Here is a 14,676-nt window from a genome sequence, read left to right on the forward strand (position 1 = left end):
TGTATCAAATACATTACAGTAATTATATTATATATAATTAAAATGAAATTAATTATAAATTTCTCAATTAATTTAAACAATTCAAATTAATCCAAGAAAATGATTCTCATTTATTCTCGTTGAGTTACCGATGGGACCTCATGGACCTGTAGCTTGAAACTCTACGTTACGTGAATTATTTATTAAACTTCTTTAATTAAATTGTTCACCATTCATTAACTGTTGGGCACTCCACTAAAGACCAACAACTGCACTTTTGCACTGTAGATATATTTCTGTATCTATTGGATTTAACCAGCCAATAGTACGATGACTCTTCACAAATTGCTGTAAGTACAGCTGGGCCAAAATTACATTTTGCTCCTGTAGTTACATCTAACTTCTAAGTACCACTGATCCCTCTATGGATAATAAATCATAGCCCAATTATGATCAAACCCCTCTTGGGCCAGAAGAGGGTGTGACACCACCTTGTTCAAGCCCCAAAATCAGCCCTTAAAAGAGCAATTTATCTACTTACCCCGACGTTGGGGAAGGAGTGAATTATTTCTTGTATAGTTGTGTTCCCAACTCCCAAATCAGACGAATCCCTAAAATGGTAGGCTTATTAAGTTGGCGATCTGGCCACTCTCACCTATACAAATCAAAGGACTGCCTTCATAAGCAAGAGTTCACAACTCACTTAGGATTTAGGTCACGTCACCTATGGTCATCCTGGTGAAATGTAAGTCTCTATTATGAACAATGTTATATAATGAGACTAAATATTTCGTAGTCCGATCTTATACAAACTCCTTTGTATAGAATATCCCCGCTCATATGTCTCCACAATTGTAGCACTTTACAACAATTATAACATCTACAAAGTGGGTCATACTCGTAGTGTCACCAGGATAAGGTATCCACCTTTATCCATCTACTATAGACCATTTAGGTTATCACTTAAATATGATCCACTCGTATGTCTCTACATATATGTTTAAGTTACAAAATAATCTTGGATTTTACTTTATTGGTTTGTGGTTAATGCAACTAAAATTGAAATAAAATATCATATATTTTATTAAATAAATAAGATGTTTGTACATTATAATTACAAACTATAGAACCCTACGAGATTTAGGGCACCAACTTCAACACTTGGTCTATATAAAGGGTTGGAAACCTCTTGAGTCATGAATCTTCACTCATTTGAAGAAAACCCAAAAAGTCATCCATAATCTCTTCAAGAACGAAAGTTTCTCTAAAGAAATGTCTTCTTTAGGTCAACCTTACCCATGATACTGTGTTGTAAATTGGGATTCACCTTGAAAAAGGATCGAATTCATCCTAGAGGATACCTTAGTTTGTTGGCTTGATTCAAATGCCCTATTTATTGTTTTTCCAAATTTCTTCTCTTAATACATTGTTTTTCTTTTCATTTTATTGTTGTTCCATCATTTTTTTATATTTTAAATCATGAAATTTTACTTAATGAAGTATTTTTATTCTTCTTTCATTATGGGCTGATTTTCTTAAGGGATTATGATCGTGTGGATATCCCAAGGATAACATAGCTTAAGCTAATACAACTGCATCGAATTGCATCACTCTCACTTTCTATTTCTTTTGTTGGAACTTATGTTATCTTGTTAATTTAAACTTGTCACTTAAATTAACATGCTAGTCAAGTCTTAATGTTGTGAAGGTTAAGATAAAAATAGATCTGACAAAAGAATACGGGACTAAAAGCCTAGACATAGGACATCATCACCTTAAACATAAGGCACACCATAGAATTAAGAGATTTCATGAATATATCTAATATCTAATTACCTATAGAAATATAGAACTAATTACTTAGGCTTCTAAGGGTACTTGTGAAGCAATTCTAAATAGGAGTTGCTTTCAATTCATAGTTGGTCGATGTCGATGTGATACGGCCGCATAGCTTAAGGTAGTTTGTTCATGGGATGAAACTTGACTTGAATTCCTTGTTTCTTATGATCGTTTATCTATATTATTTAAAAACAACTTCAAAACCATTTATTTACCAATTACAACTTGGTTTACATCCAAAAGCTCTTTCTTCAAAATATTGAATTGCATAAATAGTCTATTGGGATACGATGTTTGGAATACTTTCTATATTACTACTTGTTGATAGTGTATGCTTGCACTAGACCACACTTATTCATATTTTTATCATTCATACACATTTGGTTGATCACCTTCACCGTACTATTAGAACCTCAGTGGTCATTATTGGGATTGTGAAACAAATGCCCCTTAGGTGCAAGTATATATCGTTTACAAGTGATATCAAATGGACAAGTTCAAATATCGAATCCCAAGGGAACAAAGTATAAATAATCAGTTTTAGACAAAAGAAGATCTTCTCTAAATTTGCAACTGATGGTAACTAAGAAAATTGATATGATTTGTAGTGTGCTTTGAAAATAAAGAAATGTTACGCTAAAAATCATTAAAAAAAAACAATAGAGAATAGAAAAAGGAAATGTGGTGTGAAAAGATATAATAAAAAGATGTGATTCAAAAGAAAGTTTCTAACCTGTAGAATGAACATTGTGCTCACTTGGCATTTGCAATTACTCTGTTCAACTAGAATCAGACACAATCTAACGAAGACTCAGATGCACCCACATCTTTACTTTTTCAAGCCGAGAAAGGTTAATGTATGCAATCAAATTGCATCCATAATCTACCCTAATTGACACTTAGCCAAAAGAATCAAATTCAATTCCTATTTAGCTCTCTTAGAGAATCACTTTTAGGAGACTAAGCAATTAAACACATATTTCTATGGTTAATTCATACTTAGATGACTAAGCATGCAATCCAATGACCTTATAGGCATTACCCTATTTCTAGGGGCCAAACGAAATCATAGTTCAGGCTTTTCTTCTATATTGTTTTTATGAAAATCGTTTATTATCTAACACTTTTGATATTAGACTCAACATTATATGCCAACCTAGGTGATCAATCTATGTTAACAATACATAGAAAATCAATAAAAGGAAACATAAACTAAGTGTTGAGCAAATAAGAGGGGACACATATGGAGCTTTTATTTCATCATTAAGATATCCATATTTTTTTAATCCCAAAAAGATGTTTGGCTCGCAAATTGTAAAGAAAGTAAAAACTCATATTATTAAATGGATAGAAACAAGTATAAAACTAGTGCAAAAAGAATGTAAAACAATAGCAAAAAAGATGTAAACTACATTGTTGTAAATAATTCAAAGGTACAATAAAATGGAAAGGAAATATAATAAAACTCTTCATCTTACCTCTCGATCCAGCTAAGTCCTCTCTATCGAGATGAATAATAGCCTTTTGCTTATTCTTTCAAAGCAAGCACTTGAAATTGAATTATAAAGATGAAAGAGAATCAAAACAATAGCCCTTTGGGTGTGTTTGTAGAAAAATAAGACAGATAACACTAAAATTTCTAGGTAGCTTGTGCTTGTTAAATGTTGCTTTGGGAGTGTAAATGACGTCTTTTATAGACTTCAAAGGGGTAAAAGTTTCGTTAGAACACCTTACAGCTCTTTCCTAATTGTTTTGGATAGATTAAATGCAAGTTTGATATGATTTGGATTGTATTTGAGAAGAATCTACCTCTCGAAAAATCTGAAAAAATCTGGGAATTTCTGTTTTTGGCAGGTTGTAGCCGCAATACAATTGCATCCTGAGCACAATCTGACTCTTCCTTGCAACTCTCTGTTCTATTATCCAAAGCCCTGTGGCCAAAATTCAACTGTATTGATTGTTTTCTACAAATGACATAAAAACACAAGAATTACTTGATAATTGACTCTTTTTGTACATATTTCACATTAATTCACTTTTCAAGGCTAAGATACATTCATGACTTGTTTTTGCATAAGATCACTTGCGAAGTTATCAAATATGATATGAAAGACATGGTTTTTATTCAATAATTTAAGCCTAATAACTCACTTGGGGGAATTATCAGTCATCCATGATATCTCTACCTTAGGTGAGTTATGTAGTCGTAAAAACTTAAATTATTGATGAAAAGTATGTACTTAATGTCAGAATTTTATAGTATTATGAGTGATTTTATGTAAAAACAAGTAAAACATTTGTTTTTAGCCATGATTAGTGAAATAAAGAAAAATAAGTGTAAAAAGAGTAAAATTTTGAGTTGTCCTTGTATTTTTATTTCACTTGCAGAAAATTGTCACTGTTGTGACTTGTATCCTTTGGCTCAACACTTGGTAGTAATTTACTTTTTATTGATTTTATTGCTTATTGTTAAACTAGCTTGATCATTTGGGTTTACACGTCATGTTGAGTTTAATTTCAAAAGAGTTACAATATAGGAGGAAAGCCTAAACATAATATTTTATTTGATCCCTGCCTATAAAGTCAATAGAATTACATGCTTATTTATCTAAATTTTAAATTAACCACAAAGATGTATTTAATTGCTTAACCTGTTATTGGTGTTTCACAGTGAGATGAATAAGAGTTCAATTCAATTCATATTACAAGTGTCGATTAGTGTAGATTGCGAGCGAATCCGCTCACATGTTAAATTGTGTCTGGATCTTGAACAAAATACTTGCAAACACCATTTCTCCTCGAATGTTTATCAAATCATAAGAATTAAATTATAACTTTTATCGAACCACATGGACTATCTATGATATTTTATCAAACTTTTAAAATCAATAGAACAAAAATTTAAATTTTTCCAAATCATAAATCAAATTTGCAACTTAAAAGTAATTAAATTGTTTTTCATAAAGAACCATCTAAATCATTATTTCAATTTTCATTTACAATATAATTAAAAGAAGAGGAAGGGAGACGACTGCGAGTAGTGACTAATTAATTAATTAATAATTAATTAAATTCTATGGTGTTGTTATTATGATTCACAAACGCTCTTCTGCGTTCCATTTCTCCCTTGTCATAACTGTTAGCGTTCTTCCTTCTCCATTAAAGCCCACGCAGACTGCTCCAATCAATCAATCTTCTCTGCGTAATATTATGTTACAGATAATCTCCTAGCGCAACGCATACACCTACGCTTCTCTCCCCCTCCATCTGTCTCTTCGCGGTATGTTCCTTTCTTTTTCTTCACTTTTCTGTCTACCTGGTAGATCTGTTTTTTCCACCTCCATTTTTCTGCAGATCTTATTCACAGTATTGTTCAATTACTTTTTCTTCTTCTTTTTTTTGTGTTTCTTTCAGCTCATTTTCAAATTCTGCTCCTTCATGCTTTCGTGTTTCTAATTCATGTTAATGAATGAATTACACCACGCCCGAATTTGGTGATGCTTGATGAATTTCTATTTGTTCTGCTAGCACCACCATATTTCTTCGTGTATACATAGTTTATACCTCTACTTAGATTTTTTTTTTTTTTTTTTTTGACGGTGGTTAGTGGAATTGCAGAATCCAGATCGTGGCAGGACTCGACACTGAGCAGCCTGAAAATGAGTGACAGCCAGAAGTTCCAGCTCGGGACTATCGGGGCATTGAGTTTGTCGGTGGTTTCGTCTGTCTCGATTGTCATATGCAACAAGGCACTTATTAGCACACTCGGTTTTACGTTCGGTGAGTTGCTAAATATATGTTCAATTTAGGATCCAAACCCTTAATTTCACGCCTTCTCGTTTTCATCTATTTTGACTAGAATCCGTGAGCAATATTGACGTATCTATTCTCCTAACAACTGAGCACGAACATTTAACTTTTCTAAGAATTGGTTTCTGGATCTACAAAATTTATAGGCTTGGACATCTCACATAAAACATTCATTGATCGCAAGATTTGCCACCAGGGCTTGGATTTGTTAGACTTAGATCTATTCTTGACTGAACACTTCAAGCCGAACGGAGAAGTTTTATTTGTGCTTTCGGTTTCCTGCCACTGAAGTGCATTACTAATCTTTCATGAACTTCTATTCTTTGTAAATTCATGCAGTATTAACTTTCATCCTGTGTTAAAAAAATGATTTGAAAAGATCAATTTATCCTTATCCAACTTAAGCTTTTAGGTCCATCAATAATTTAACATCATATCCAGTCAGGTCTTGTTTGAAATCCGTATGTCTCACTTTCATATTTATAATTGATTTGCAAGATCTAGTGCATCGAAGTTAATATATGAAACTACATGTGAGGAGGAGTGTTAAAGATTGGGTTGAGAAGATGAAAATTTTCCATATATATCTTGTTTATAAAAGAAATGTAGTGTCGGTCTTTCAGCCTATGAGCTACTCTCTTATGTGTATTGTCTGATCACAACATTTTAAAATTTCAGTTCAAAATGATCTAGCATTCAGATTATCAACTTGTAACTTGCCTCCAGTAAAATTGTAACCTTTTGAAACTAGATCAGTGTACAGTTCTTGTAATTTTATCATGAGAAGAGTGAGTTTCCCTTTCCATCTATTTATTTACACCAATCTATGAGCATCAGCTACCTGTTGATATTTGGCTCTTTATCCTTTGTGTGTGAACTCGTTCATTAATGGAACTTTGATGATGCACAGCCACTACGTTGACAAGCTGGCATCTGCTTGTTACATTTTGTTCCCTTCATGTGGCACTATTGATGAAACTGTTTGAACATAAGCCTTTTGATGCAAGAGCTGTAATGGGATTTGGCATACTAAATGGAATCTCAATTGGGCTTCTAAATCTTAGCTTGGGCTTCAACTCTGTAGGCTTCTACCAGGTAAAATCACATTTGTTGGCAGAATGTGTAATACGTTATATGGCTTTATAATTTATCCTCTTTTTCTAAGATGCAATGTCAAGTCTGAATTCTTAGACCATATGAGCAATAAATGGGCTCTCTTTGAGCATGCTCTTACTTATATAACATTAGTGATTTTATTTTCTCGTGAATTATTTTTAATTATGAAATCAAGTATTGATTTATTTTTATCTCCCGAGTCCTTGAATAAAGAGTATATTGATTGCTATACCAGATGACGAAATTGGCAATCATCCCCTGTACTGTTCTTTTGGAGACCCTTTTCTTCAGGAAAAAGTTCAGGTGAGTCTAATAACTGTTGAAACCTTCATTTACAAAGCAGCTTTTTTCCAACTTTTAAGCAAGAGGCCTTTGCTTCCCTTCAGTTTTGTGCTTATGATTTTGTATCAAGATCTTTACTTGATTATCTACAGTGTGTTAGAAATGAGAAATGGGATAGTGGTAATTTGTCGTTATCAGGCATGTTTTCCCACACCTTTCTTGTTACTATTTTAGATGAAATTAGTACTTTGTTCGTAAAGATTTTGTTGGAATTTTTGTATGACCTGTATTTAGGCACAAAATGTTGCTAAAATCTCAAGCTCATTCCCAAATTCTGTTGATTTGAATATCTTAATTCAGAGGAAGCTTGATTCCTAACTCAAATGTTACTCTCAATATTGATTTAAATATGAAAATCTTCCTTGGTAACTGTTAGGTATCCACAATTCTCTGTTCTCAGAAATACCCAACAAGATACAGAAACAGGGGAAATATACTCCCTTGGGTATATATATTGCAAAGAAAAATTACAAAATACCCTTAACTCTCAAGTCTCTAGAACAAGATAACAAGAACAACAAAGAAAGAAAAGATAACTTCCAGCAAGTTCGAGAGTGCTGGTTCCTCTCCTTGAGCTCCAAGTTTCAGCCAAAATATCCACACCAACCAAGAGGCTCCAAAACCCCTACATAAACCTCTCTGGCCCAATGATCCCCACCTGCCAAAATAACAAACTCCACGATTCCACATTCCCTTTTATATAAAGGAATTACCCTTCTTGCCCTTCCTCTCATAAGTATGGATGATAGGGGGTCTCACAGTAACTTGCTCAGTTTGATTACCAAGAAAAATTGTCATAAACTAACTTCAGTATTATAAAACTCCAATTAGACTCATTAGTTATCAAGCACTCTACTTTGCAGGCTAAAGTAGCCTTGGACTTGGGACGCACTAGCATTTTACTCATATTACCGATATTGAGGCACAGAATATTTCCAAATCTTAAGCTGGAAGGACGTTGATTTTAATATCCTAATTAGTGAATGCTTTAGTATCACTTTAAATATGAAACTCTTACCCAGTAACTTGCTCCATTTACCCCTGGTTAAAGTTGATGCTCTGATTACCCTGGAAAATTGGCCTTGGGCTTCGGACAAGCGTTTTACTCATACTGATGTCTGTTTGACAAATCTTACCTGGTTGGTCTTTTAGTGCTTCGTTGTTGTATGATTGTTCTAGGTTCCCCCTCTTGTTCTTTTGCAGCATTCTCAATATTTTGGATTCATTCTTTTTTGTTATAGCTTATAAGATTATTTAGATAGATATCTAAGTTGTATTTGCCATCAAAATTCTATTATATCTACTTCCTCTGTATTAAAGCTCTTGTTTCTTATGATATACAAGAAACAATGACAGCCTGAAATGCAGGAACTGGTGCTTTCATATGCTTGTGGGTCTTCTACGCCCTTTCTTGATATTTTAATAATTAATAATCCATTTTGATAATATGAGCACTTACATATGCATGGTATTCACATTTTTCTTGTTAGTGTAGCCAATGCCATTGTCAGGGACCTACATGGTTTACTTTTCTTCAAAAGGATATTTGAGTATGAAAAAGCTCTATAATTTTTTATTGGATTAGAAATAATAGAGTTATGTAACCTTTTTCTAATTGATGGCCAACTTTAATCTTAGGGGTGCTCAGAAAACTTGACAGCCCAGCACAATCTTAAACTGAACTTGTTTGTCTGGAGTTGAATTATGGTTCTTTCAACTTCGTTTGGGACTTGGGGTAAAATTGGACCAATATGAATTCATAAATAAAAATATACATTTTACTATAGAGTAAACTATTTGTCTATGTTTCTTTTCATTGGCAGAATATTTTGTACCTTCCTTTTCTCTTTGCTAGATTTCAAAACAAAGTGAACTAGAAATGGGGACAATTGCAAATATGACAATCTACCACAAAATAATAGCAAATCTTGCACAATCTTAAGTATTTGTAAATATTGCACAATTTTAAGCCTTATCAGTCATAGTGATAGACCTATCACTAATTGAGGTCTACAAGTGATACACCTAGTCTACGAGTGATATACCTACCAATGATTGAGGTCTATCACTAATAGACTTATCTGATAGATCTATCAATAATCATGGTTTATCATTGATAGACCAATCACTAAGGGGGTGTATGGGGTGCTGAGTTGGTTATTTTATAGTCGGTGATTATTATAGTCTGTTGATTATAATAGTCTGTGTTTGGAGTGTAGACTATTTTAGTTTGGGTAGGAAATAGTAAACACCGTAACAAAGAGTGATTTGAAATAATAATACCGTAGATAATTGTAAGTTATAATAGTTGAGAACCTCAATTATTATAATCCCTAAACATGGAGTGAGCTATAAGAGCCCACTCCACCCACTTGAAGTTGGGGATCCAAACACCCCCTAATTGAGATCTTTTATTGATAAGTGTCTATCATTGATTGTTTGCATGTTCGTTTGTTATTATGTTTATGATATACCATATCAACATAATATAAAATGGTATATAAGTGACATTTTACCTCATTTACTATTAGGTGGTTGCTTGCATCATTTTCTTTTAGGTTTATTATGGATATACATTATCAATAAGATCAAAATATTATATTAATGATATTTAACTCTTGTTTTCTATCTATGGTTGTTTGCATGCTCATTTGGTATTAGGTTAATCATTGATATACCGTATCAATATAAATGAAAATGATGTATCGATGATATTTAAAATTGTTATTGATTCATGATTGTTTGTATGCTCATGTTATAGGGTCTCTGATTGATTTATCATATCAATATATATTAAGAAAATATAAATTTGTGGTATTTAACTTTTATTTTCTATCAGTGATTGTTTACATACTCTATTATTAGGTCTATAGTTGATATATCATATCAGTAAATTCAAAAAAGGTATATTAGTAATAAATTCAATAGCTATTTGCGTGCTTAATCACTATTAGGTATATCGTTAATAGCTATATCAATAAAATACAAAAATATATATGAGTAAAATTTCACTTAGTTTTATACCAATTGTTGTTAGCACACTTATTTGTTGTTAGGTCTATTACTGATATACCTTATCAATAAAAAACACATTGGTATGTATAAGTGACATTTTACTTTCATGTGATAGCTAACATACTTATTTGTAATTAATTCTATCACTTTTATCACTAATATATCATATAAATATAACATTAAAAAGGGTATATTGATGATATTTGACCATTTAGTGATTATTTGCATGTTCATTTGATCCATCATTGATGTACAATATCAATAATTATAAATTACTAATAGCAGTGTATCACTAATATACCATTTTTTTTATATCTTTTGGCAATAGATGTGTATCACACATCTATGATAGACATTTACCACTGATAGATGTAGAAAGTCTATTTATGATAAACATGAAAATGTTCTACTAATAATAGACATAAAAATAGTTTCAAACACATAGAAATTATTGCTAATAGACGTAAACATAGTCCTTCAGTAATAAAAATCTATCACTAATGGACATATGAATAGTCTTTTAACAATATACATAAATTTGTTTATCAGCAATTGATATAAAAATGGTCGACTAGTGATAGACATCTATAAGTGATAGATCATGGTCTATGAATGATAGATTGATAGAGGTCTATCATTGATAGACTATGAAAATGGTATATTAGAGATAGTCTATCAATGATATTCCTAAACATTTATAAAACGTCATATTTGCAAATAAAATATGATAACCAATTTTGCCATTCATTACAACTATCCTAAGAAATTTGAAGCAAAACTTTTCGAACAGCATAGCATTTTTAGTTTTACATATAAAAATAGGCAAAATAAGTTTCTGACCGACTTAATTGTCGTACATATATTTTTTTTGTTTCTGTATGCTTTCTAAACTAAACAACTCAAACAGCTTGAACAAGCTGATCCAATTATTACGAGGGTAACTTGGATTAAGTCCAGAAGTTAACTAGAATTGTTTAAGTCGAACAAACTTGTAACTTGAATTATTCGAGTGCATAGACTTGCATCTGTAATTATAGGTTATAGGTTCAATATGCATTGTGCTGGTTTATATTCTCTTCTGTAGTCTCCTTTGGACTGGAATTTCTTTCTTTCCCCTCACAATTTCATATTGCCAATGAAATTGCTTCTTATCTAAAAGAAAAATAATTAAATAAAAGGAAAAAATGAGGAACTTCTAGTTGTAACATATGAATGATGTGCTTTGGTTTTTCAGCATATTCACATTTACATTAATTATGTAATGTAATTAGACTTCTTGAGGACTTGAGGTATTTTTTCAGGATTAAGGTTGAGCTTTGGTATTCCCCAATGCCTTTGCTTTGTTCCTTGATATCTATTCTTTCCTTTTCCTCTATGAAGCATCATCTTATGCTGTACTGAATAAGCTGAGAATGGAAAGTGTATCCAGATGAGATTGTATTGCTTAAAGAAATTCCCAGGATCCAAGAATTGATTGAGGGTCCCCACCCCCTCCCCAGAAAGAAGAAGACGACCATGGAACTACTGTGATGCTGCTCCAGTAGAAATTTTATTCAACCCTATATATAATGGGGAAGCTCTAGCCTCTAACTCTCAACTGTCATATTTTGTGAAAACACGAGGACATCATACCCATTATATTTCTTTCCACTCTTCTGTAACCATTTTCAGGTGCAAATTATGTGATTAATTTGCAGAGTCGGGCAGTTATTTCTTTGAAAATCCTTCAATTTTCAGCAAAGTTTGGTGATATCACAATTGTACTGGTGTCCTGATGAAAAATATGAAAGGAAGATAATATCTGAAATGTTTTTTGACTTCTGGAAACGACTAAGAGGAGTGTTTTGGGCAAGGAGTGGAATTGTGAAGCTTTGGAGCCCACTATGCAAGGAGTTAATAAAACATAAAATTGATGTTTTTTAGTTGTGAGCCCATGAGCTCCTTGGATGAATCAAGGAGTGGAGTTCAACCTCACTCCAACTCCCAACTCCAACTCCAACTCTAACTCTTTGGTCAACCACCCCTAAAGAATCTTTATTATCCAGACTTTCGGTAACTTCGCTATACCTCAAAACAGGACATCTGTTATTTATTCCTCCATTTCACCTCTTTCTAATGGTTTCTCCCTCAAATAAGCAAAGAAAGTTTATAATGAAAGGAATAAGAGTAGAGAGAACGGTACTTCTGACAAAAGAAAAAATGGTGAATGAGGAAGTAGGATTGGTGGATGCAATTAGAATCTTCATTTTGTTTACTTAAAAGAAGGATTCACCTTTAGCCTTGAATCATTCATCCAGAAAAGTTTATCTAAACTATTCATCCAGTTTTCTTGAACTACTCGCATAGACAGATTTCATGGGACCGGAACCATGTTTAGGCCAAGAGTTGGAGATAAGCGGACTCGAACCGCTGACATCCCACTTAGACTGATTTTCTATTAAATATTGATATATTGGGTGATTTCTACGATAATTTCAGCAATATTCTATTGGTTGCTGGTCAAACTGTGAGCGCTTTAAATGATGATGTTTTTATTTTTCAATTATACTTATCAGATGGGTGGTTTAGCTGCAAACATGTACATATTTGGTTTTATTATACTGTCCTGTCTAAATATACTACCTGGCAGCATGTTGACATTTATACTACTATTGCAGTAAAAGCATCCAGTTTTCACTCATGATCCTCCTCCTGGGTGTTGGGATTGCAACTGTGACAGATCTACAATTAAATGCCCTTGGGTCTTTCTTGTCTCTGCTCGCAGTTCTTACCACATGTGTTGCACAGATTGTATCCTGAGCTGAGTTACTTCTACTCTTGGTGTTTTCTTTGCATGCCTTTTGATGAGTGGTTTTCATGTGTGGGCTCAAGCATGTCATGTGGGAAGCATTGATTTAATTTGCTCTCTTTTTGCTCTAAGTGATGGATTATCTATTTGCAGAGTGGAGAGAGTGTCTTTCACGAGGCCGCCAGACCTACTATTTCTTTGACCAGTTATTTGTTTATTGATTTGTTAATTGTTATTTATTTTTATTAGGAAGCATATGATTAGTTGCTAGCACCTTTCTCCTTTGCTAGTTAACGTGAATAGGAATATATATTCTTTTAGAATTTGCCGAGCTCAACTTTTTCTGCATTTTTCCCTTTCTGTTCAAGACCTTGACCAGTTGAACGTAGATGACAAACACTATTCAGAAGAAGTTCAAAGTTTCTTCAACACAACTTCTATACCAGTCTTGTCCTTATCAGGCATTAACTCTGTTCATCGCTGGCCCATTTCTGGATTGGTGTCTAACTGATCTAAATGTTTTTGCTTTCAAATACACTCCCCAAGTGCTGGTGAGATTTTAACAACTAAGCTCCCTACTGACCCCTATCCTCTTCCCACTTCCTAACTGTATTACTTCTGACATGAATTGTTTTTGTGCTTCTGTGTACAGTTCTTTATTGTACTCTCCTGCCTTATTTCTGTCTCAGTCAACTTCAGTACGTTTCTAGTTATTGGAAAGACTTCTGCAGTTACATATCAGGTCCTAGGACATCTAAAAACGTGTTTAGTTTTGGCCTTTGGGTATGTTCTGCTTCACGATCCATTTAGCTGGCGGAACATTTTGGGAATCTTGGTTGCCATAGTTGGAATGGTTCTCTATTCCTATTATTGCACCCTCGAGAGCCAACAAAAGTCTAATGAAGTATCATCAGCACAACTATCACAGGTAGTATTTGTAGTTCTGCAATTGACATATTATCTCTTGCTCTACCGCCATGGAACTGAAACAGTCTACATGTCATTTGTAGGTGAAAGAAAGTGAATCCGATCCCCTGATAAGTGTTGAAAATGGAGCCGCAATCTTAGGGGATGGTGTGGGGCCTAAAGCTCCAGCGTGGAGTTCAAACAAGGACCTGCATGCATAAGGGGGTCGCCGTCTTTGCTGACTAATTTTGTTGTTAGCCCAAATCGGTGGGTCAAGTTATCCCCCCAGCAATGAAGAGATTGCTGGCAAGACGCCTTCTCATGCTGATTGCTGTGTATCAAGAGTGCGACACCTATTGAATGAAGTATAAAATTAGAGAGGTAGAGGAAACTCTCTCCATTAGCAGATGAGTATTGTTAAAGTAATGATTCTGTCAGATTATTGACGCATATCAAAATATTTGAAGATGAGAGAACATACTGTTTTACAAAATCTTGAAAACAATATTCCATAAATTGCAAATTTTGGTGATTTATAGCGATGTTAGTGTAGTTCCTTAACTCGGTTTGGATGCCCTCACCAAATGAGTGAGGCGTGCAGGAGAATAAAAGTGAGTGAATTGTAGTTAAATTGCAAAAATCACCCTCAAAATATGGTTAGTGGTTGCAATTGAGTCCTTCCACTTATACAAGTGATAAAATTGGAGTTTGAGAAATTTGACACTTAAATATTTAGTTTTAAATATTAAATAAAAATCAAATTCACGATTTTGTTTTACTCGTTTAACAATTCATTTTTATAACGCCATCATCATCCAAATTGAAGAACAATCTAACACATTCTCAAATCTCATTTCTCAGAGCATAAAGGACAAACCCAC

The 14,676-nt window shown here is 33.4% G+C and overlaps 1 protein-coding gene across 2 annotated transcripts; it reads left to right on the forward strand.

Moving 5' to 3' along the window:
• The first annotated feature begins 4,917 nt into the window (after positions 1 to 4,917).
• Positions 4,918 to 14,337, forward strand: LOC120083053 (UDP-xylose transporter 3). 2 transcript variants are annotated; one of them, XM_039038574.1, is made up of 8 exons: positions 4,918 to 5,098; positions 5,426 to 5,598; positions 6,539 to 6,723; positions 6,980 to 7,047; positions 12,759 to 12,891; positions 13,279 to 13,440; positions 13,542 to 13,817; positions 13,900 to 14,337. In XM_039038574.1, exons 2-8 carry the CDS (start codon positions 5,478 to 5,480, stop codon positions 14,014 to 14,016), a joined length of 1,062 nt encoding a protein of 353 aa, XP_038894502.1. In that variant the 5' UTR covers positions 4,918 to 5,098; positions 5,426 to 5,477; the 3' UTR covers positions 14,017 to 14,337. The 2 variants fall into 2 exon arrangements, with proteins under 2 accessions (XP_038894502.1, XP_038894501.1); XM_039038573.1 differs by having other exon boundaries at positions 4,919 to 5,098; positions 5,437 to 5,598.
• The last annotated feature ends 339 nt before the right edge of the window (positions 14,338 to 14,676 follow it).

The sequence above is a fragment of the Benincasa hispida genome, chromosome 8 (genome assembly GCF_009727055.1).
Source record: "Benincasa hispida cultivar B227 chromosome 8, ASM972705v1, whole genome shotgun sequence".
Lineage (NCBI taxonomy): Eukaryota > Viridiplantae > Streptophyta > Magnoliopsida > Cucurbitales > Cucurbitaceae > Benincasa > Benincasa hispida.